We start from the raw sequence: 21,754 nt of genomic DNA on the forward strand, positions 1-21,754 counted from the left end.
ACTGACGATTAGCCAGTCCTTGCTTTGTGCGATGACTGTTAAGCTTTTTATATGTGCCACTGTAAAGCCACTCAGTCGTCATAGAGGCTGGAACCTATTTTGATTCTCCTCTTAGAGGGAAACTGATAAAGCCCAAGGACCCAAGGCCCAGGGTTAGTAAGTGATGGGTTCAGGACTCACATTCAGATGGTCCACTTCCAGACTCCGTGGGTCTCTGAGAGGGCGTTCCTTCTGCTGGAGGTTAGCCTAATTCTTAATGACCTTCTGTGGAGTGAAAGAGAGCGTGCTCACACAGCCAAAGCTTGCCTCGTGCACTAGTGTGTTCTTAGTTGAACTTTAATTTTGGAGCCTTCTATTGGTCCTTCTTGTTTGGAGTGAAGACACGGACAGCTGGGATTGTCCACCTCTCCTGGACAGCTGTGTGAGGATCGCAGGCCGTGCGGATCCCCCACATGCCGTTTCTTCCCTTCTCCCCCCATGATAAGCAGTGTGACTGCATTGCCTTGAGGAATCTTGAAGATGAAACATGAAATTTGTAATAAAGTGCAACTGTGCAATTAATTGCTGTCAGAGACAAAGAACAGTTCATTTATGTGGGGGACCAAGACACATACTTTGTTGGATTGAGGTGTTTCTAAACTTTTGTGTGTTTCATTGCACTTCAACGCTTCGGAACCTCATTTCAACAGAGCAGACTGTCAGGGCCTCTAATCTTCCATGAGAAAATCCAATTGGCATGAAGCTCTAACCGCAGCTATGACCCCCTGGATCCATCCTGGAAATATTATTATTTAAAGAGGGGTGGCATGTGTCCAGTGAGTTTCCCCTGTTAACGTTACAGCTGGATGCTGAGTTCGCATGTTTCAATGTCAGGCTGCCTTAGCTCCTGACTGATTTAAATTAATACCCCAGGTTTTGCACCTGCAGGAGTGAGAAAAAAAAGCTCAGGTGACATTTGGCAGAATGTGCTAAATAATTCCCGCAAATGAGTGCCTTTCTTCGCCATCTGGAGACAGTCTTTCTTGTGCTTTCGACACTATTTTAAGAAAAACTTTTAGAGTCATCTCTGTGCAGTAGAAAAGGGAACTTGCCCTATTCAGTTCACACAGGCCTCCTGGAATATTTAGAAGGTATGCCTTACTTTTATAATTAAAATCCTTTTATAGATAAATGCTTGTGAGAAATGAGTGGAATTGTTTATATGCAATTTATATATACTTACCCTTGTGAAATACATGAAAATCCAAATTGCATTGCCTTCCTTAAGTGGAGTATACGGATTGTGGAAAAGCTGCTTTTTTGAGCAGCCTTGGAAAATAAATCATACCTTTCTTGTGCCATTTGCCCTACAAGTCATTAGCTGGTGAGATGACTTTTCAATGGACAAGAAAATGGTTTCCTCCTCTGATTGATGAGTTTATGGATAAAATAAAAATTGTATTGACATCTTTTGAATATTCTCCATTTGTTTATGTGATTCTCAGATACTTAGTAATCTCTGGTTTCTGAATGTTTCCGAGATGATACCTGCATTCTTACTAAAGAATTGAAAACACGTGTACAGTACAGTGCTCTGAGTTCTCCTTGCTGTGTCGAGTAGAGGAAGTCAAATGTGAATACTGGGTCCCACATACTTGCTTGAGAGATGTGAAATTCTCTCCTTTGCAAGAAAACAGAAATATAATTATGTCATTTATATGGCTATTTGTTCCTCATTAGCATTTAATCTATAAGAAGATTTTAATTGTAAAAGTAATGCACATTTACTGTAAATATTCCAGTAATAGAGGCATGTATGAAATTAAAAGGTAGTGTTCCCTTTTCCACTGCAAAGAGCAACCTCTTGACTCAACCCACTAAGAGATGTTTCATTATTGCACCCTACTCTGTCAGACACTGTGCTAGGTGAGGGGCTTAGAAGACAAACAGGACGATGCTAGCTTTGTAGGGAACTTAAGCTAGGTCCTGCCTCCCCTGAGCTTCTGTGATTTTAGCATGTGATTTTAGGAATTTCTAAAGGAAAGGATGGCTTTCTTCTGACCTTCAAGGCAAAATTAGCACTCACCAATGCCTGTGGCTGTCATAACATAGGTGATGTCCACAGGTACACACCATCATTTTATATGTGCTACTATTTCAGAATTCTACAAAGGACTAGCACACATAATGCCTTCCTTCACCCCATGTTCTCCCAGTGCACCCGTGTGCTAGGTACGGTTCTGAGCACTGCAGAGGTACCAGTGGCTTCAACAGTGAGACTTACTCTAACAGCTCAGAAAGGATATGGATGATGTCCAACATTAACAAAAGTAAAACAGATCTTAGCTTAAGTCCCACAGTGAAAAGTGAAGTTGGGGAGGGGTGCAATTCTAAAGGGGGTGAGCAGGACTGGCTTTGCTGAGTCAACAGAGTCCGAGTTAAGACCTGAAAGAGCTAAGACGGTGTGAGCCATGTGGGGATCCCGCAGGACAGCATTCCTGCATAAAGGCAAACAGAGGAGGTGCTGAGGAGGAGGTGTCGCAGGGACAGCCAGGAGGCTGATGGGGCTGAGCAGAAGGAGGGAGGGGGAAGCAGGCCATGGTCAAGGTGGAAGTCCAGCAGAAGGTGCTTATGAGGAATCTGGCGTTTAGTAGTAGTTGAGGAGCCCTTGGGGCTTCATAGAGCTGGGCAGCTGCAGAGTTTGAGAGAGCAGCCCTCCCAGGACTGCTTTCACTACTGATACCACCTGTTAGTTTAGGGGTTCCCAAGCCAAGTGAGGTGTTGATCATTCAGTGTCCCCCAGGTGCACATCCATTCCCATACTGCTGAGTCACCCTGTGGTCCTGCAGCGTGGCCGCCACTTTCCTTCAAGACACATGCGTGCTGTGCCTCCCCCTCCGAGTGTCCCTGAGAACCCTTCCCCATGAGCTTTGACATTTCTGGGGTTCAATGATAATGACAGCAAACCCTAATTAAATGCTCACGTGATGCCAGATGGTTTACTAAACATAAAACACGATCCCCGACTCGAGCCCCTTGGGCTTTGTGTGATCTTATTCCCTGCTTTCCGCATAGGAGGTCACTGAGACCTCCAGAGACAGAGGAGCATGTCCCAGGTCCTGATCCTGCCTGTGAGGGAGCTGGGGTTGAGGCTGCTACTTCCCTGCAGAGCAGGGCGCCAGGCACCGACCGTGTTCCCAAGCACGGGATGATTTTATGGTCACAGAGACATAACACTAAATGTGGCCTCACAGTGATAAAGCCATTTCCTTTCAATTTGTTGATCCCTTTGATTAAATTATGGAGAAGCATTGGGCCTGGGCGCTGAAGAGTCTTATCCACTCTTTAGCACTTCCCAGGGTACCTGTTACCAGAAAAGCGGACTCCAGCTGAGGCCTTCCACAGCAAGAGGACCTCGGTGGAGTTCAGTAACGTTTTGTTTTCGCTCTATTTATTTTTATATGTGCTTTTCGCTGTATTTACTTTTGTATCTCCTTTTATACCCTTCTATTTATGGTAGATTATAGTAGTTCATGATATTGAATCGATGATGCCATTTACGGCACCCAGGTTTGAGGGGGCAAAAGCCCACGGATATGGTAAGGATCACAGGTGGCCTGAGCACCGGACAGCCGTCTCCATACCATGTGAATGCTGGACGTGCACTAGAGCTGGCCCACGCTCCCAGGCCTGCGTGACACTGTGAGATGCTAGAGTGTCTCACAGCAGGGCCAGGGAAACCACCCCAGGAGCAGGGACTGCAGCCGGTGTGTGCTGCCTGGACGGAAACTGAGATCCGCTGGGCAGAGGCCAGTGGTGGGAACTGGAGGCAGGTCACAACTGCAGAGAGTCTCAGCGGCCCCAGGGCGAGGCAGCCCAGCAGGCCTTCCCCAGGAGGCCTTCCTGACCTCCTAGTCTTAAAGCCTTACTCAGTTTCTCTCTTGTCCTTTTGTTTTAGGTCGAGTTCAGTGATTTTTCAAGCCAAGATGTTTTGTCTTCCAGGGGACATTTGTCAATGACTGGAGACACTTTGATTTCACAGTTGGAGTGCTGGTGTGTAGTGAGCAGAGGGAAGCCTGTGACTTTCAGCAAAACTCACTGTCTACGTAGAGCTCAGGTTCCCAGGGAACTGACAAGCTCCCTTGAAGACTTAATGGTACTCTCCACATAGCCGGTTTAATAGTTGTGATAAAGCCAGGTGAGAGCCATCGTCATTGTCTTTCAGGTAGCATTGCTCTTTGAAAATATAGAGCACCTTGGAGTTGGGGGCAAGTCCTGCCCCCAATGTAATCCCGCCCCTCTTTCTTATATACAGTGCCTCAGAAAATGTTTGGTATGGATTAATTAATGAATTTCCCAGTGTTTTCTGAGCGATTGGTCTCTTCTGGATTCTTGACCGATTGAATGATCCATGTTTGGAATGATAGGCGATCATTTAGGGAAATAATGATAGAGAAATTCACCAAAGTTATAACCCCGTCTCTATGGCCACAGTGTTCCTATATCTGACTCCTGTTCTTGCCAGAAGAGATCAGATAGGCCATACTTACACTCCTTATTTTTGCCTCTCTGGGTGTCTAGTTCACTGGTTTCTGGGAGTGTGGGACCCTGGGAAAATGTTCGTTTATTTGGGACATATTTGGGAAAGCATTCAAGGTTAGAACAAAGGAGTAAAGAGAAAGAAGGAATCAGGACCATCAAAATCCGAAGTGCGGATTTGCTCTTCCACCCTGGATGAACCCCTAAGAAAGCTGCGTGTTGTTTCCACAGAGATGTTGTGGAGTGAGGTTACATAAGACCATTAGCCTCTCTGCCATGCTCTTCTTTATACTTCCTTTCTTTTCTATTTTATTACCCCCTCTTTTCTTCTTACTGCCTCCAGGCATTTTCCCATTACATTATTTTGATGATGGCCTCTGGTGACATTAATGCTCTGTAAAGCTGCTTAGGGAAGAGTCGGAGCACATCAACCCGGTGAGGTGGATGAGGTGGGAAGGCTGTGGGCAGAGGCCAGGGGAGGTTGAGAAGAACCCTGAAGGGCAGCACTCATTTATTCCTGCTTCCTGGGTCACATGTGTCCTGCTGAAGGACACACATCTTGAGCAGAAGGACAGAGGTCCCGGCAATTTAACCAAAGGCCTCATTTCTCTTCAGAGCTCTTTAATGCATTTTGACTTTTTAATGTATTCTGGGGGACTTTGAGCCACATCAGGTTGCTGAGACCCTTTTGGCCCCTACACAGCTTAAAAAAAATAAGGAACAGGTTGTTGACATTTAAAATTCAGGGAACTTCACAAAACGATCAAGATTTCTGGCTTCTCTTAAATAAATCAGAAGCTGTGGCTCCAGTGGACATCCTGTTGCCTCAAGGAGACCATGGCTAGGGCTGGCTGGGCTTCTGATCTTACACAAGACCCGTAACAGACACTCTCCTGCAGAGGGTCCAAGAGACTTTATCCATTCACTTTCTCTGCCTAGTGGAGTTGGGGGCTGTGACTCGCAGTTATTCCTGTAAGTGATAAGCTCTCTGTGTGTGTGTGTGTGTGTGTGTGTGTGTGTTTTCAGGACCCTCAGGTATGGGTAAGGGTGGTCTATGGAAGTCTGGTCTATGAAAGTCAAATAAGAATGCCAAAAATTATAATTGTTTTGATTTTATTTGTTTTTTTAAATAACAGTATTTGAGAAATTTAAATGTCACTGAAGAAAAGGGATAGGCTTGTTGTATTTATCAAAAGTGGACATTGGATAAAATTTAATTTTCAAAGAGTAGATGTCTTTAATATTATGATCCATTAAAGATTAATGGATTATAATACAGATAAAGCATTATACCATCAGTATTAAAAATAAGAAAATAGCATGTTATATAGATTGATGAATGATTGATCTGTAATTCAAAAGATGTACTGGGTCACAAACTAAACTGTGTGTGTGTTTTTTTTTTAATTGTGGGTTGCACTTAAAAATAAAATATATTGAAAACTGCAAAGTCCCCTAGATTTTCAGACTTTAAAAACACAGCTGCAGAGTTTAGATTTGCAAAGATTGATTTGCAAATTGATTATCATGCAAATATTTCTGAGTGACAGGTGGCTTCATTCTTTCTGGAAGAAAAGTATTTGTTTAAATGAGTAAATAGGCAATGCCCTCTGTCCTAGACAAGACTGCTTTCTCCTCGTAAAGAATGCATGAAGGTGACTTCCTCCTCTTAATGAATGAGGATTTTTGTGTTTTATGGAGAAAAGGTCTATGAAATCCATACACCTTGCAGAATTAAGTGCCAGGTGGTGCAGTCAACTTTGCATGGTGGCCTGCATGCAGAAGAGGTGGCAGTAGGGGTTGCAGAATTGTAGGATATTTCAGGAAGGAAATGGGACTTGACTGAAAAATGCCTTGAATGTTAGTCTTAATTCTTTTTCTTGATACTGGGGACTGACCCCAGAGGTGCTCCACCCCTGAGCCATATTCTCAGCCCTTTTATTTATTTATTTGTTTTTTTGAGACAGGGCCTCACCAAGTTGCAGAGGCTGACCTTGAACTTGTGATCCTCCTGCTTCAGCCTCCAGAGCGACTGGGGTTACAGGCATGCACCACTGCACCCAGCTATTTTGGATAGTTTAGTTCTTCCTTGGATTAGAATGACTTAATAATTAAAGGCACAGGATCAACTTTATGAACTAGTTCTTTATAGTAGCTCATTGAAAGAGCTTCTTTTGCCCTGTCTTTTTTCTTCCCCTCACATAGCCCATCTTCATGAAACTCAAGTGAGGCAGATTGTGAGCATTGACTGAAACCCTGCCATACGTGCAGAACACTGCCATATGGTCATATGGTACCAGGCCAACTGTGAGAAATCAGAGGGATAAATCTTCCATGTTTTTATTGCATTAATTGCATATGCTGGAGTAGATAAAAATATTAATCATGGTTTGAGTTGGAAATGTGCTTAGTTTCCATGTTGCATTAAACACTTTTTCAGATGTGAGCAAAATTTTAATCCGTAATTAGAAAGATGTATTGGGTCACAAACTAAACCGTGTTTCAGCAAGAGGTTCTCAAGGGGGAGCAGGGGCATTAGAAGAATCAGGTCCTTGGAAACAAAAAAAAATCCACCTTCTTGTTTACTGTTGCTATATCTATGCATCAAAATCAAGCTCTTGTACATGTTCCCGCATATAATTTTTTCCCATCTTTTAACATATTCATAATAATTAAATATGTTTTAGTGTATGTATTCAATGTATATTTAATCTTAAAGCACTTGTTTGGTCTTATTGTATGTGGTGGTCTCCCTCTATTAATGAAATTGTTTCTGGTTTTAGTGGTCTGGGATGGAGGTGACCTTCCTCTTGACACTTGACATCAATTATCAAGCCAGGCAGCTTTTCTTGAAGAATTTCCCTTTGTGTTCCACATATTAATTCAACACAATCATACTCATTAAACATAAATTAGCTGCATTCGATCCATCATATTGAATGGAAGCAAGAGTGAAATTTGATCTAGGATGTTTGTTAGGAATGAAAGAATCAGTAAAACCACCATGTGGGAGGAGAGTTAGGACAGAATCAAAGAGCACTGAGGGATCCTCCTTTCACCTCTGAGCTGAGCAGCTTTGGGTCTGCTAAGAATTTGCTAGAGGCTGGTAGCGGGAACACAGTGGCATGGGCTCCTCCTGGGGAGTGGGGAGGGGAAATGGAGGGATGACCCTGGGGCTCAAGAAGCACCTCCTTTGTCATCTCCTCCTCTGCTTTGTGACAAAAAGCAAGTGTTAGCTCTGGGTGCTGGGTTCCTGCCCATATTTATAATAACTAATTGGACACTTGGAACATTTCGATTCTAGTTACCTTCATTTAGTAAATATGAACAGGAATCCTGGTATCATAAAAAATAAATGGGCGTGAGATCTTAGTACCAGAGACTTCAGGAGCGGGATTTCAAAGCTTCCTGTTTTTGTCTTCACAGGATGTGTGAGACTGGTGAAGGGCTGTTTATCTTTCAAACACGCGATGGAGAGGCCATCTATCAGAAAGTCCACTCTGCTGCTCTGGCCATAGCGGAACAGCATGAGCGCCTGCTACAGAGCGTGAAAAATTCCATGGTACGTATGGAATTTCTTCCTTATGATCCAGTGTGTGTGCCACTGCAGAACGCAATCTGGGGATTTTTGTGCCAAACAATATGGGTAGCATTCTTTGAGCAGATGGTTGACATCTATATTCAAAAGTGTACAATGTGGAGTAAGTGCCATCCTTGGAATTCCCCAGTGACCAGTTGGTAAAACCCTAACCATTCATCCCTGATCATTCACTTATCAACTTTGTGATTAAATTGTTGCACATGTGCATCTACATCAAAGACAACTGGGATGTGTATCAACATCTATGGACACAACAACATGGATTACCTACCTGTGGGAAGGTATTCATAGCTGTATTAGAAGTTACAATTGCAAATGCCAACAGAGGCTGGAGAGAACACAAATGAGAGAGGAGGGCCCAGGGAAACTTGAAATGTCAAAAAGCCCAGGACCACACTGCTGTTGACACAAGATGAAAGGTTCTGGAGAGGTGGAGACTTTGCTTTTTCAAGGGAAGCCAAGGATTTGAATCTGGGTATAATATGGTCCAGTTGGTAGCTTTTGGAAACGAATTGCATTGAAAATAGCAACATTTGTTGTGCCAAAAAGAACCTAACACGCTATACACAGCCATGCATCTGTTGCTGTGTGGAAATGCCAGGAACACATGGGTACGCTTGAGTCCACCCACAGGATACCCACTCTTTCCATTGTATAGTGCTGTGGATGGCACCCAGAACGGCAGTTCATTAATTTCTTCCTTTGGAGAAAGCACACAATGAATGCACACAACTAAATAAAGAAAATCACATATTTGTAATCGTAAAAATCTACATAGACTTCATGCCTGGAAGAAAATAAAGCTGAAAACAGGAGATTTAGCATGGTAGGAGTAGGATATTTTGAAAACTATGGCTTATTTAGATTCAAGAAGGGCAAAGCAAGCCAGTAATGTCACCTTCCCCAGACCATTCCCAAATGACCTGTGTACACAGCACACAGGTTTTACAGCAAGGGTCATCAAAACCCTCTGGAAAGAGCCAGATAGTCGATATTTCAGTCTTTGTGGATTAACATGGTTGTGGCTACAGCTACTTGCCGGCTATTGTAGAATGAAGCAGCTATAGAAAAATTGTAATAAAATAGGAATGGCCGTGCTCCAAGAAAAACTTTATTAATGGACACTGAAATTCAAATTTTGTATAAATTTCTCATGTAAACTATTCTTGATTTTTTTTCCTCCAATCATTTGAAAATATTTTTTAAAAACCCATTTTTTAGTTATGGGTCAAACCCACAATCAGGCAGCAGGACAGTTTACTGTTGGAAGGGCGTGAGCACAGACAGTGAGCCAGCGTGACTTGAGACTTCAGGAGAAGCAGGAGCTAGACTCCTGCAGTAGGTGTGATGTCAGAGGTGGTGACCAGAGTGTCCAGTCTGGCTGGAACATGGAGTGCCCAGGTATGTGGTTAGACTTTATTCTGGGATTGCTGTGAGGATGTTTCTGGTCAAGATAATGTTTAAATGGGTAGATCAAAGACAGCAAATTGCCCTCCATGATGTGGATGAACTTCATCTAATTGGTCAGATACCTGAATAGAACGGAAGGCAGGCTGAGAGAGAGCTGGCGCTCTGCCGGGTGGTCCAGAGCTGGGACGTCAGGCCCCTGCCTTGGAATTCATAGAACTTACTCCACTCTCCTGGTTCTCAGGCCTTCAGACTGCAGATGCTGGAACTTCACTTTCATGATTAGGTGAGCCAATAGAATCAATCAATCAGTCATTCATCCAATCAATCTCTTTTTCTCTATCTCTCTCTCTTCCTGAAGATCTGTTTTTGGAAAACCCTGACTAATCTGGGACTGATACAGGAGCAGACACAGATGATGCAGAGATAGAGATCAATGCCATATAGCTGTGTGTAGGATCCCTGCCCACGGAGGCAGAGCTAGTTCCAATGCCAACTCTGAAACATTCTGGTCTGTGGAGGAAAGAAGCAAAGTTCTTGATTTCTCCAGACTCCAGTCTTCTGCTTTGTATAGTGGGAAAGTTAATAGTATTCATCTTTAAGTCTTCTTGTAAAATTTAGGAGAGATATGCTTGTTATACATAAGCTTTTCTTTTTGAAATAATGGGCCCTTTGTACCTAGTTCTCCAGATACTTAGCAGTTATGGATACTGAACTATAGGTAGATCAGTGGATGGATGGGAAGATGGGCTAATGCGAATAAAGAGACGGAGAGGAGGAGAGAGAGAAACAGAGCTATAAAACTCAAGTCACTGAAAACTTAGAGGGAAATGTCACTGCATTAGACTTGTGTGGCTATTCTGTTAGATGCTTTTAAGCTCCTAAAGAAGTTTTTCTAAAATTACCTCATTTGCGAAGCCATAATTAGCATAAATTGTTTTGTGCTTGAAAGGCAGGTTCTGCACGCACATGTGTTTTCCATTTACAACCTTCTCATTATTTCCACTAAAAATTAATCAAGAATATGAGTCATTCATTCAGATCATCCCATTGCAAATTTAACTAGAAAATAATGTCATCCACTCTTAATTTGCTGTAAGCTTAATAAGTTCTGTAAAATGGATGTGATTTTTTAAAGCAACAACATCCTGTTTTAGATGAAATGGGTAAAGGTCCAAAATGGGATATGACTCTCAAGCAGGTTGAACTGAGGGTTGTGAAAAGCTGAAGATCAATGAACTTGAATATCTCTGATCAGGAAAGAAAAGAGACACTGTGATAAAATGGAATACGCACAGGTCACACTGCTGGCCTACCGTCCCCTGGGCTGTTCAGAATTTTCTAGAACTGGGAGTAGATCCACAAAGCTGTGGCTGAGCTCTGCTAGGAATGGCCTTGCAGTACTGCTGGCTTGGTTCTCGGAGGAAACTGAGGCCATTACTGGAAGGAAGGGAAGCTCACCTGGGGCCTCAGCCTCATTACTGGGAAGCCCTCCTGCCATTCACTGCTCCTGCTGTAAAACCTCAGGGCTGCATCTGCAGATGGAATGCCACACCCGGGACCCAAGCTGGTCTGAAGTCACAGCCCTGAGTGAAGTGACGGAGCCCTCTTTGCTACCCTGAATCCCAAAGCACGTAAAGACCAGTCTGTGGGTTGGGTGCCAGCAACAGCCGTGGTTGGCTGAATAAGAGCTCCCCAAAGGTGTCCAGGCTGTGATCGTAGAACTGGCAAAAGTCACCTAATGTGGCAGAAAGGATTGTGCAAACGTGATCAAGTTCAGGTCTTGGAAGGGGCCGTGTCCTGGATGCTCCAGTAGGTCCAGAGTGACCTGATAAGAAGGGACCGCAGGGAGTGAGGGGTGGGGTGATGGGAAGATGAGAGCAGAGCATCAGAGAGAGACTTAGAGGTGCCATGCTGCTGCCTTCAAGGCAGAAGGTGGACTGTGGGCCAGAGGAGGCAGGCGGCCTCTGGGAGTTGGAGGAATCTCGAGAACTAGAACCCCTGAAAGGAACCGGCCCCGATGATACCTTCAACTCTGTGCAACCAACTTCAGATGTCTGGCCTCCACGCTGTAAAACACTCTATGTCACGTGTTAAGACACCAACCAGTGATCATTTTGTCATAACAGCTACTGGACACTAATTCAATAATGACATCAACAATAATAAAATAACCATGTGTTGCTTTTCTGCGCTGTGATGGATGGTGTTTCAAGGACTTCTTGTCTCCTCTCTAACCCTCTCAATGACCCTTGGGTTGAAGGCCCAGGACACCTGGCTCAGAGCTAGTGGGGCCTGGGTTTGGAATGGGCTTGCCAGGATAATGCCATGTTTCCCCAGTGGTCACAATGCATGATTAAGGAAGTCACCTGCCATCACCCTAGAATGTTCTATTGATTAAACGCGAGTCTCAATTCTTGCCCACTCTGAGGGAGAGGTTACTGCACAAGGACATAAACTCCAGGAGGAGGAAGTCACAGGGGAACCTTAGCGTCTGCCGCTTACAATATTTATTTAGTGCTTTGTTTTGTGTCGTTGGTGCTGAGGCTTGTACCACTGCCTTGCATAGTGATCTACCCTGAGTCACACCCAGCCCTTCCTTAGAACTTTGATCTCTACTTTTTAAATATCTTCCCTACTTCATGACAACACCATTTGTTTTGTGTGCCCACATCTTCTGTAATAGCCACTGCTGCCGAGTCTCCACTTCTGTGGCACACCAGGCAGTTCCCATCCCTCTCTACTCGCCACTGTGAGGTTACCCGTTCTCAGTCACTTGTCCATTCAAAAACGTTTATTGAGGACCTGCTTCAGCCTGTGTGCTACAGGACACCATGTTAAATAGACACAAGGAGCTCGTGTCCGTGCGGCCGACAGCAGAAGAGAACATTTTGTTCACAATCCTCAATGTGCAAGGACTCACTGTTGCCGGCTGGGAAAGCGGCTGCCTGTCCTGCAGAACGCTGGACCACGGGAGCCAGGATGGGCTTGTCTGGCTCCTGAGCCCCCAGCTCTGCTGCAATGCCTCACTCCCTTGAGGGGTGGTAGAGCACAGAGCTCCCTACCCAGCAGTCTTAGCGTTTTCAGATCGCCTGAAAACTTTTGTGGGATACCTGCCCACCATCTGCAAAGTAATGTGTTAGGTCTTATCCAGGAGAACATGCCTGAATATACCAAGAGATTTCTAGAAACATCAACCAACTTACCTAAAAAAAAAGGGGGGGGAAAATAACAACTGGTTAAAAGAATTCTCAGTTATTTTGGAAAGTTTGGCAATAGAGAGTGAGCTGGTGGATTATGATCTCTCCCTATGTTCCCACGCCTCACATCCTCACATGTAATGTATTTCTGTCATTCTGTAGAGGGTAATAGAGGAAGGTGGGGGTGGGACAAACAGTTGAATGGGGACGAGGGGGCTGTGCCTCTCCAGCTGCCTCCACCTCCCTGGGGAAGCTGCAGAGGAGGACAGCTTGGGTCCTCCCTGGAGCAGCAGCTATTTTTGCCACCTTTGAGATCAGTGTCTGAGACGAAGTCTAATTTTGGAACAAGGAGTGGCAGTGTGTGGGATGTTCCTCATGCCACCACCAGGCCTGTCATTTTTAGAATTTCCTTCAAGGAATGAGCTGCAGGGTGAAGAATCCTGCAGCTTAGCGGGTCTTTTCAGGGCTGCCAGGGTGGGCTCCACTGGGGGTGGGGGTTGCTCAGGCCCCTGGGCGAGTTCTTCCTGCACTCAAGATCCCTGGTTAAACACAGGTCCCAGGGTCAATCTGAGCTGAGCTTTCTCACCTCTTTTTGTTCATTTAATGGGTGGATATACTTCAAAATTGGATTTCCCAAACAAGATTGACAATGAGCTTATAGAATTCAAGTGATCTTCTTCTACAGTTCTTGAAACCAAATCAATTTATATTCAACCTAATTTTAAAAACAGTATGCCACACATTTTTAAATATAGAAGGCATCAAATAAATTATAGAATCGATTTCATCTCTGTTTGGACACTGAAATGACCCTTGCATGCTGAGCTTAAATGTATAAACACCTTGCTCAGAGTCCCTCCCCTCCCCTCCTCACAGCCCCCATGAAAGTCTGTTTTGCCTCTTCTACTTATGGACTCTGGTTAATTGGTTAACTTTAGCAAACTGCTTAAAGCAATTATCAGCTTTTTTTTCCCCACAATTGAACTAAAAAATTTTTAATGTCTTGGCCTATTAATTATTCCAAAACTTTTGTGGAATACCTGTCCACCATCTGCAAAGTAATGCTTTAGGTCTTATCCAGGAGAACATACAATCAACCCTAAAAGAAATCTTTGCATCTTGAAAGGAGTTTAAAATTCATATAAGGAATTTAAATTTATATGTCTCAAAATATGCAGGAATATAGTTCTATGGGTTCAACTTGCTGTAGTCTCTTTGGGGGAGAATTTGTTCTTTTTTTGTGTGCGTGGTGTTGGGGATGAAACCAGGGTCCTCGTGCAAGCTGAGCAAGTGCTTCAGCACCGAGACATGTCTCTGGCTCAATTTGTTCTTACTTATCAAAACTAAATTCACACATAGTTTGCTCAGTAATAGTATTTCTAGGAACTTACTCCAGAGATGTACTTGCAGAAGGGAAGATGACATGTGCACAAATGTCTATCCTCACAGTCCTCTTTTTAGCTAGTATTTGCGGATCACTTTCTCTCTACCAGACAGCACACGAGGTGCTGCAGGAAGGACTTGCTCCCATTCTTAGGGAGCTGATTTGAAGTACCAGAAATTACTAGAAAGGGGTGAGTCTTCCCAAAGGCGACTGATAATAGCTCATGGTCTGATCTAACAGTAATGACAGGAGGCCGATAGTGAGAAATATGTCACAGTGGCTACGCGGATTGTCGAATGGCAGTGTCAGAGGTACACAGAGTGAATGAATGAAGATGAAGCAGAACCGTCGGCCCGCTCTGCCCACTCACGCGTGCTTCTGTAAATACCCAGCTCCTCTCCTGGGGAGATGTGCATGTACATGTTAACGCTGGCTAACCAGAGAACAAAACAGGTTGGAGGATCTCGGAGAGACGTGGTGTCACTTAAGGTTTGTCCTCTTTCATAGAAGTTTTTAAAACCATGCCTACATAATTGTATTTATAGAAACAGAAACAGAAACAGTTGAGTTTCTGGCATGAGTCAAATGGGACTAATGAATGATGGGGGCGAGAGAAGGTTCTCCCACTGTGAATGGCAAACACATGTGATACAAGATAATGAGACAGATTTTTTTGGGGGGGGGGGTTTGAATCCAGGAGTGTTCTACTACTGAACTACCTCCTAGCCCTTTTCTTACTTTCTTCTTTTTTCTCCCTTTTTTTTTTCTTCTTTTGGAGATATGGTATTGCTGAGTTGCCCAGGCTGGCCTCCAACTTGTAATCTTCCCACTATTTCTAGAGTCACTGGGATCACAGGCATGTGCCACCCCATCCAGAGACTGATTATTTAAAAAATATGTAATCAAGCACAAACAGTTGATAGGGAAATCATCATCACTCTACAGAGGTCTCTGTCAAGGGTAAAGAGCATCTTCTTGGAGAAGGTTTTATTGGAGCTTAGGTTGCTGTAGTGTTGTTGTTTCTTCTTGGTACTAGAGATTGAATACTAGGCACTTTACACTGAGCTGCATATCTAGTCCTTTTAATTTTTTTATTTTGAAACAGGGCCTCCCTAAATTACTAAGGCTAGCCTTGAACTTGTGATCCTCCTCCCCAGCCCCCCAAGTCAATGGGATGACAGGTGTGCATCACTGTGCCTGCCTCTATGTGGGTTTTCATTGAACTTTTGTCTGATAATCAAATGTCACCTTACCTTCTACCATTCTTCCTAGAGTCGTGAACTCCTGACATGGTTCCATGGTCATTGTTTAGTTTCTGGCTGTTCCTCTGTAGGAAAAGGAAACAGATTGGATGTTACCAGCAGGTTGTAGCTGGATATAGTCAGGCAGTGCGTGAAGAGCCTGATGGTAGCAGGGTTCATATCATGGCCCTTCCTCATCTCAAGATGTTTCTTGGGAGTGGAGGCTCTGGGTGAATAGGGTAGGCCTTACAGTATGGTGAGTATGCAGCAGTATTTTTTTTTTTTTTGCAGTGTGTGTGGGGTCCCATCCCATGGATTGAACTCATGAGCACTCGACCACTGAGCCACATCCCCAGACCTATTTTGTATTTTATTTAGAGACAGGGTCTCACTGAGTTGCTTAGTGCCTTGCCTTTGCTGAGGCTGGCTTTGAACTCAAGATCCTTCTGCCTCAGCCTCCTGAGCTGCTGGGATTATAGGTCAAGAAGATAGAGATGGGAACAATGATGGAGATATAGAGATGAAGGAAATCAAGTTATTGCACTTGCTAATCTGTTTTGAGAAGTCAGTAAAGTAGTAAGTTATTGCCAAACACTCCCTGTCAAGAGCCACATGGTAAATATTTCAGGCTTTGTGCCATACACCATCTTTGCTGTTGCTTCCCTACTTTCCCCTCTCTTATTTTTTACTTTAAACATTTAACAGCCTTGCTTAGTTCTGGGCCATGCAAAAATCAGTCCTCTAGAATTCGACCTGAGTCTATAGCTCCCTAACCAGAATGCAGCATGGAGAGGAATGTAGAGGTTGAGCAAGGATGGTGTCACCAACCATGAAGGTCACAGCATTCTGGGAAGGTCCAGATGATTATTTCTGCTGAATCGGAAATGGGGAACTTCTGTCCAAGAATTTATGAGCATGTCCAAGCATGAAATAGGAGGCCTCTTCCAGAGAAAAGTGAAACAGTATCCCTTGGCCCAGGTTCAGGCAGCCAGGAACATTGGCCAAAGCCTCAAATGTCCAGGCCAGGAACAGGAGTTAGATTTTCAGAGATCATGGGAGTGTTGTGAGCCTAGAGTGCAGCCACTTTTTGTTTAGTCTGTGATGTTTTGGTTCACATGGTATTTTTAAAAATTAAATTTGTTACCAGCAATTATTATGGGAGACTGCATGTGAAATACAAATTTCTTTCTTAAAAAATAGGAATATCTGGTTAACTGAGCCTGCCTGCTCTAATATGTAACAATTGTCTGTCATTTGGTGTGGGAGGCCATCCTCGCATGTGATTTGAGTTACCTCCCTGGCTGGGTGAGAGGCGCTTAGACAGCTGTGTCAGAGCTTTCCCCACCCTTTCCCAGGTCCGAGGGCTTGTCCGAGCAGAGGCGTGTCTGGCCACTGCCCCGAAGACCCAATCGTCACCCCTGACCTTGGGATGCTGCCCCCATTAACCTTCATTGGATGGGATTTTCCCTGAAATTTTTTTTGTTCCCCAATAAAAACCTACTCCCTGGCGTGTTCTCTCTCTCTCTTGCTAGCCTCTTCTGTAAACCTCGCTACCGTATTAGGTGGCTGGAGGTGGGAGCTAGGAGAAGCTGTCCCGGAGCTTGTATTAAAGGTAATTAGAGTCTTGTCTCTTTAATTTAGAACTCCCTAGCGTTTACTCATGAATGGAACCTTCTTTCATGAAGCTAGCGCTGGTCACGTGGCAGAATTTGGCAATGGTGAATGCCCTTATTTTTTTACTAATTCTCCCCCTCTCTTGTCTAGGTAACCAGAGTAGTTTCTGCATGACCCACATGGATATTCATGTTGGCAACCCCTGATTTAGGGGAATGACATGTATCTTTTCTTCCTTCATATTTTTGCCAAGACATTTATTTTCTTGATACTGCTTTTTGTTGAAGATTATAACTATTGCTTCGGTAGCCAAGGCTGGCTCTTACTGGGGAAAGTGTCAGGGCAGATGTACATTCAAGAGTTTATGTTGGAAAATGCAAATATGTGTGTGCATCTGTGTGTGTGTTATTGACAGAATCTAATAGAAGAGTCTGCTACAAAAGAGGAAACTAGGCTTTTGTGTGTGTGTGTGTGTGTGTGTGTGTTTAATCAATGAGGCACAAACTGAGTGGTGCGCTTTTAAAGGCTCTGTTAGGTCTGATCAGTATGATGATCATGGAATTTTTCTTTTGTTCTAAACTGGGACACTTTTGAGAGCAGAAGTAGACTCTAATAAGAGTAAGATTAGCTAGGTAATTTGTAGGCTCAAAAGGAAAACGTAGAACCCTTGTTTAAAAACTTTGATAATTTTCAAGATGGCAGCTACAGGACATGAAATTAAGCATGGGGTCCTTCTAAGCATGGGAGCCTGTGCCTGTGGATACTTCGTATGCCCGTGAAGCCAGTTCTGATTAAAAGAGTGCCTAAGTAATGCATGGAAATAGATTGCTGCTGGGAAAACTCGAATGTGTAGTCATGATCGTCTTTGATGTTGCTTCCCTACTTTCCCCTCTGATACTCTTTACTTTAAACATTTAACAGTCTTGTTTAATTCTGGGCCATGCAAATCAGTCCTCTAGGATTTGACCTGAGTCTATAGCTTCATGACCCTGGCTCTAAACCCTGGTTCTGAGGCTCTAAACCCTGAATCATTGATTCTCAATGGTTAGCAATCTTGTGTCCCAGAGGACATTTTGTAAATCTGGGGTCAGATTTGGTTGTCATCACTGGTAGTCTTACTGTCATCTAATGGGTAAAGGCCTGGGATACTGCTACAATGCACAGGACAAAGAATAACTTGGCCCCCAATGACAGTGATGCCAAGGTTGAGAAACTTGGTTCTAAAAATACGTGAGTTCTGCTGCGGGGGGGGGGGGGCGGGCAGAATCTGCTGGATCACTGTGTCCAGAATTGAGTGCTGCTTCTGAGCTGTGGAATTTGCCTCTCTTTGCCTTAGGTACTTGAGGTAACATGTGGGTGGTAATGACAATGTCTTTGCCTTGCCTTGCTGTGTGGTTCCCATGAGTTAGTACACATGAGGTGTTGGAAGGGAGCTAGTAAGATTTAGCAGATGTGAGCCATTCTAGTGATTCCACTTTTACAAGAAGCAGTAGGGTGTAGCAGGCGACCCAGGGAATGTGGGTGATAGACTGAGTTGTGTCCTTCAGTCCCTGATGCTGTTAGTGCATTATCGAAGAGCCCGACCACATCAGACTACCAGGGGCTTTCTGTGAGGGACTAAGCACGGCCCAGTACTCAGCAGGGACTTCATAAATCTGCACAATTACTTCTTGCTCTGAAAGCAAAGTACAACCAAGCAACAAGACAAAGTACAGCACAGATATGTGGGCAGGTGCTTCTGCCTGCCACCCACCACGCCTCTCCAGGCAGGAAATGAATCCTCCCTCTATTCTGGCATGTTCTAGTCACCTTGTCATAAGACTCCTGCTTCTGTTGACTGTGGGCATGGTGTCTAAAGGGTCAATCTGACCAGGTGGGATTTTCCTTTGGACATTAACTTTAAAAATGAGAAAGTAGCTGTCCCATTAGGCTGCAGGCCTCTGCAGGCAGGGACAAGGCCCCATCTGCCTGCTATAAGTTCTAGATATGGGCATGAAGGTTTGTTGAACAGACAGAAGGAAGACCAAATAAATTCCATTATGACCATAGATTAAAAAAAAAAAAGGCAGAATTCCAAGTTCATTTCCCTCCTGATGCCCAAACAAGGCTCAGGTTCCAAGCAAGCCGGATTTAGAAGGCCACAGAGAGCTCAGTCCCTTCGGAGCGCTCTCCTCAAGTACAGGCGGGAGAGGATTTCCCTAAGAAGGAGGCATGAGGAATCACCAGAAGCAAAGGGAGCAATGATTTTGTTTTATGCATGTGGTTGAGGATTCAGATGGCTCTGAATAAATTGATGCAAATCACTTTCGTTCTCCACAAAAATAACCGTGGGGGGTGCATCTGGTATGAGGCAAAATGCTGCACTTGGGAATTTGGCCCCAAATGGTTGATTTTACAAACAATCTGCTTGTCAAAGCTGAGCGCCACGGTGGAACCATTGTTTCAGCCAAAGTTCTGCTCACCAAGGCCCGTCTCCTTTGCATTTATTTTTTTTCCTTAGCAAGAAAGTGATCTTTCTTTTGTACCCACTTTTTCTTTTGTGTCTTTTCCTTTTCTTTCTTTTTCTTTGAATGTCTAGGAAATAAGCCCCTGCTTGCTCTTTCCTTGAAAGTTCAGTACTAGGCTGTGATATTTTCATAACATTTTGATCATAGGAATACCCAACCCATTGCCTCCAAATGTCAGAACAAGGGAGAGGAGTTGGAGAAAATAAAGACAGCTCTTTGGGTGACTCTTGCTGAACATCTGTCAGAGCTGGAGTCAGGCTTATGCAGCCTATGAGTTGAGGATGGGGTTTCATTAGAAAGTTGGGGAGACTGTGTGTTTGGCAGATAGTTAATTTCCAGTTGAAAGAAGGACCTTGGGACAGTAGGGTTTCAAGGGCCTGGTCAAAGTTCTGATACCCTATTCCTAAGATGGCAGGGGCATCCTCATCTCCTTGTAGCCCAGCCTTTTGGCCAGTTGCTATTTTGCTAAGCTTTGGAGATGCAATCCAGGTAGCTTTGTTATTATGAACAAAACAGACACAAGCCTGCCTTTTAGGGTGTTCACAATATCCCCAGCTCTTCCTATGAGATGTAGCTAATAGCATAGCTCTGGAGTGAGGGCCAGCTCCCAAGTCCTAGCTGGGCATCCTTCCAGCTTGATGTCCTTGAACAAGTGCCTTCCACACCCTTACAATTTGTTTCCCCCTCTGTAAAGTGGGAACTATATTAGTACATACCTTGCTAGGTAAGACACTTGCTTGGCTCAGCGCCTGGTACATACCAACTACAGAAGTAACCTGAGCTGGGGTTATTACTGACCTGTACTAGGAGAGGATGGAATGGAGAGGGGAGGGCAGATGGTAGCGGATTCTTGTTCACTAAGAGATTCATTCATTCATTTAGTCAATTAATACATCCGTGATTCAGACACTTTTTATTATGTAAGTGCCTCCTATGTGCCTGGAATCATGGAATGATATGTGAGAAGCCTTCTCTGGCCTGAGGAAGGAGAGAACTCAGCTCAAGGCAGGGTCTTCTGTCCCACAATTAGCATCATGTGGGACAGACGGTAACATGACCAAAGCTGTCTTCTATTGGGTTCTCCCGCCATACCCGGTCAGATCCAAGAGGAGCTGGGTTTTATTCATTTCTAGGTTTCCAGCCACTGTGGTCTGAGTATATGAAGGGATGGGATGAGTGAGTGGATGAAGCAAGGACCCTGAGTGCAGAATTCAGCTGGAGGGGTGAAGGAAGGGGCAGGCTGATAGACGACGTGAAGCCGAACAGGAAACCACATCAGGAGGCTGAGTCCACCCAAGGGCTCTGTGCTCCATCTGGCTCTGTGCTGAGGGGCTGCATGCTTTGTTTCCTTTAATTTTCCCAACTATTTGGAGATAGGGACTGATTTTTAAATCATATCAAATTTAACTTTTACATTAACTCCTGTGTGTGAAATTTAACTAACCACAAAATTAAGATCATGCAGATGATGCTTGCTGCTATTTTCCTTTTCATTGTTTATAGGCATCTCTTTCTCCTCCTTTCTCTTTAGTTGCAACTCCTGAATCTTGTTAAGAAATGCATGTCTTTCTGTCCTCCTGTACCATTCTAAGCTGCACAGGTACCTGGATCTACCTATAAGTGTAGACACACATAAGTAGATAGATGCCTACCCTCAGGCTCAGGCTAGTTGGGGGCCCTTGTTTATTTTACAAAGTTGCAACCATGTTGCTCATTTGCAAAGAACCTACTTCTGATTTAACAGTCAGCCTACCTAGTGGAAATTGTTACAAGTTGTGAAGTCAGGGCAGATTCTGGTGCTGGCAAATTCTGGCCCAGTGACAAAATCTGGCCTGTGCCTGTTTCTTGTAAGTCGAGTTTTATTGGAACACAGCTCCGCTCCCAGTCACCTGTGTTTTGTGGCTGTTTCTACCATGAAACTGAGGAGTTTGAGTAGTTGCCAAGCGAGACAGTGTGTCCTGCAACAGGAAAGTTTGTCAACCTCTACCTTATCCGTTCTCTATAATGACTCTATGATATTTCCCAGTCTTGATGTAACAGAATTTGTTGGGCCTATCTCTAGGTATATCAGATTTATTTTGCCACTAAAGAACAATGCCATACATTAGAGCAGATTATACTAAGTGAAGCTAGCCAATCCCTAAAAAACAAATGCCAAATGTCTTCTTTGATATAAGGAGAGTAACTAAGATCAGAGTAGGGACAAAGAGCAGGAGAAGAAGATTAACATTTAACAGGGATGAGAGGTGGGAGGGAAAGGGAGAGAGAAGGGAAATTGCATG

At 44.1% G+C, this 21,754-nt stretch overlaps 1 protein-coding gene across 2 annotated transcripts in view; it reads left to right on the plus strand.

The window, feature by feature from the left end:
* The window catches only part of Dok5 (docking protein 5), a 149,049-nt gene that overhangs the window by 106,983 nt on the left and 20,312 nt on the right, over nucleotides 1–21,754 (plus strand). For both annotated transcript variants that reach the window (XM_015479780.2, XM_048810862.1), the window contains exon 6: nucleotides 7,945–8,080. In XM_015479780.2, the coding sequence (XP_015335266.1) occupies nucleotides 7,945–8,080 (136 nt within the window). The remainder of the gene's footprint in view (nucleotides 1–7,944; nucleotides 8,081–21,754) is intronic.

This window comes from Marmota marmota, unplaced genomic scaffold (genome assembly GCF_001458135.2).
Source record: "Marmota marmota marmota unplaced genomic scaffold, marMar, whole genome shotgun sequence".
Taxonomy (NCBI): domain Eukaryota; kingdom Metazoa; phylum Chordata; class Mammalia; order Rodentia; family Sciuridae; genus Marmota; species Marmota marmota.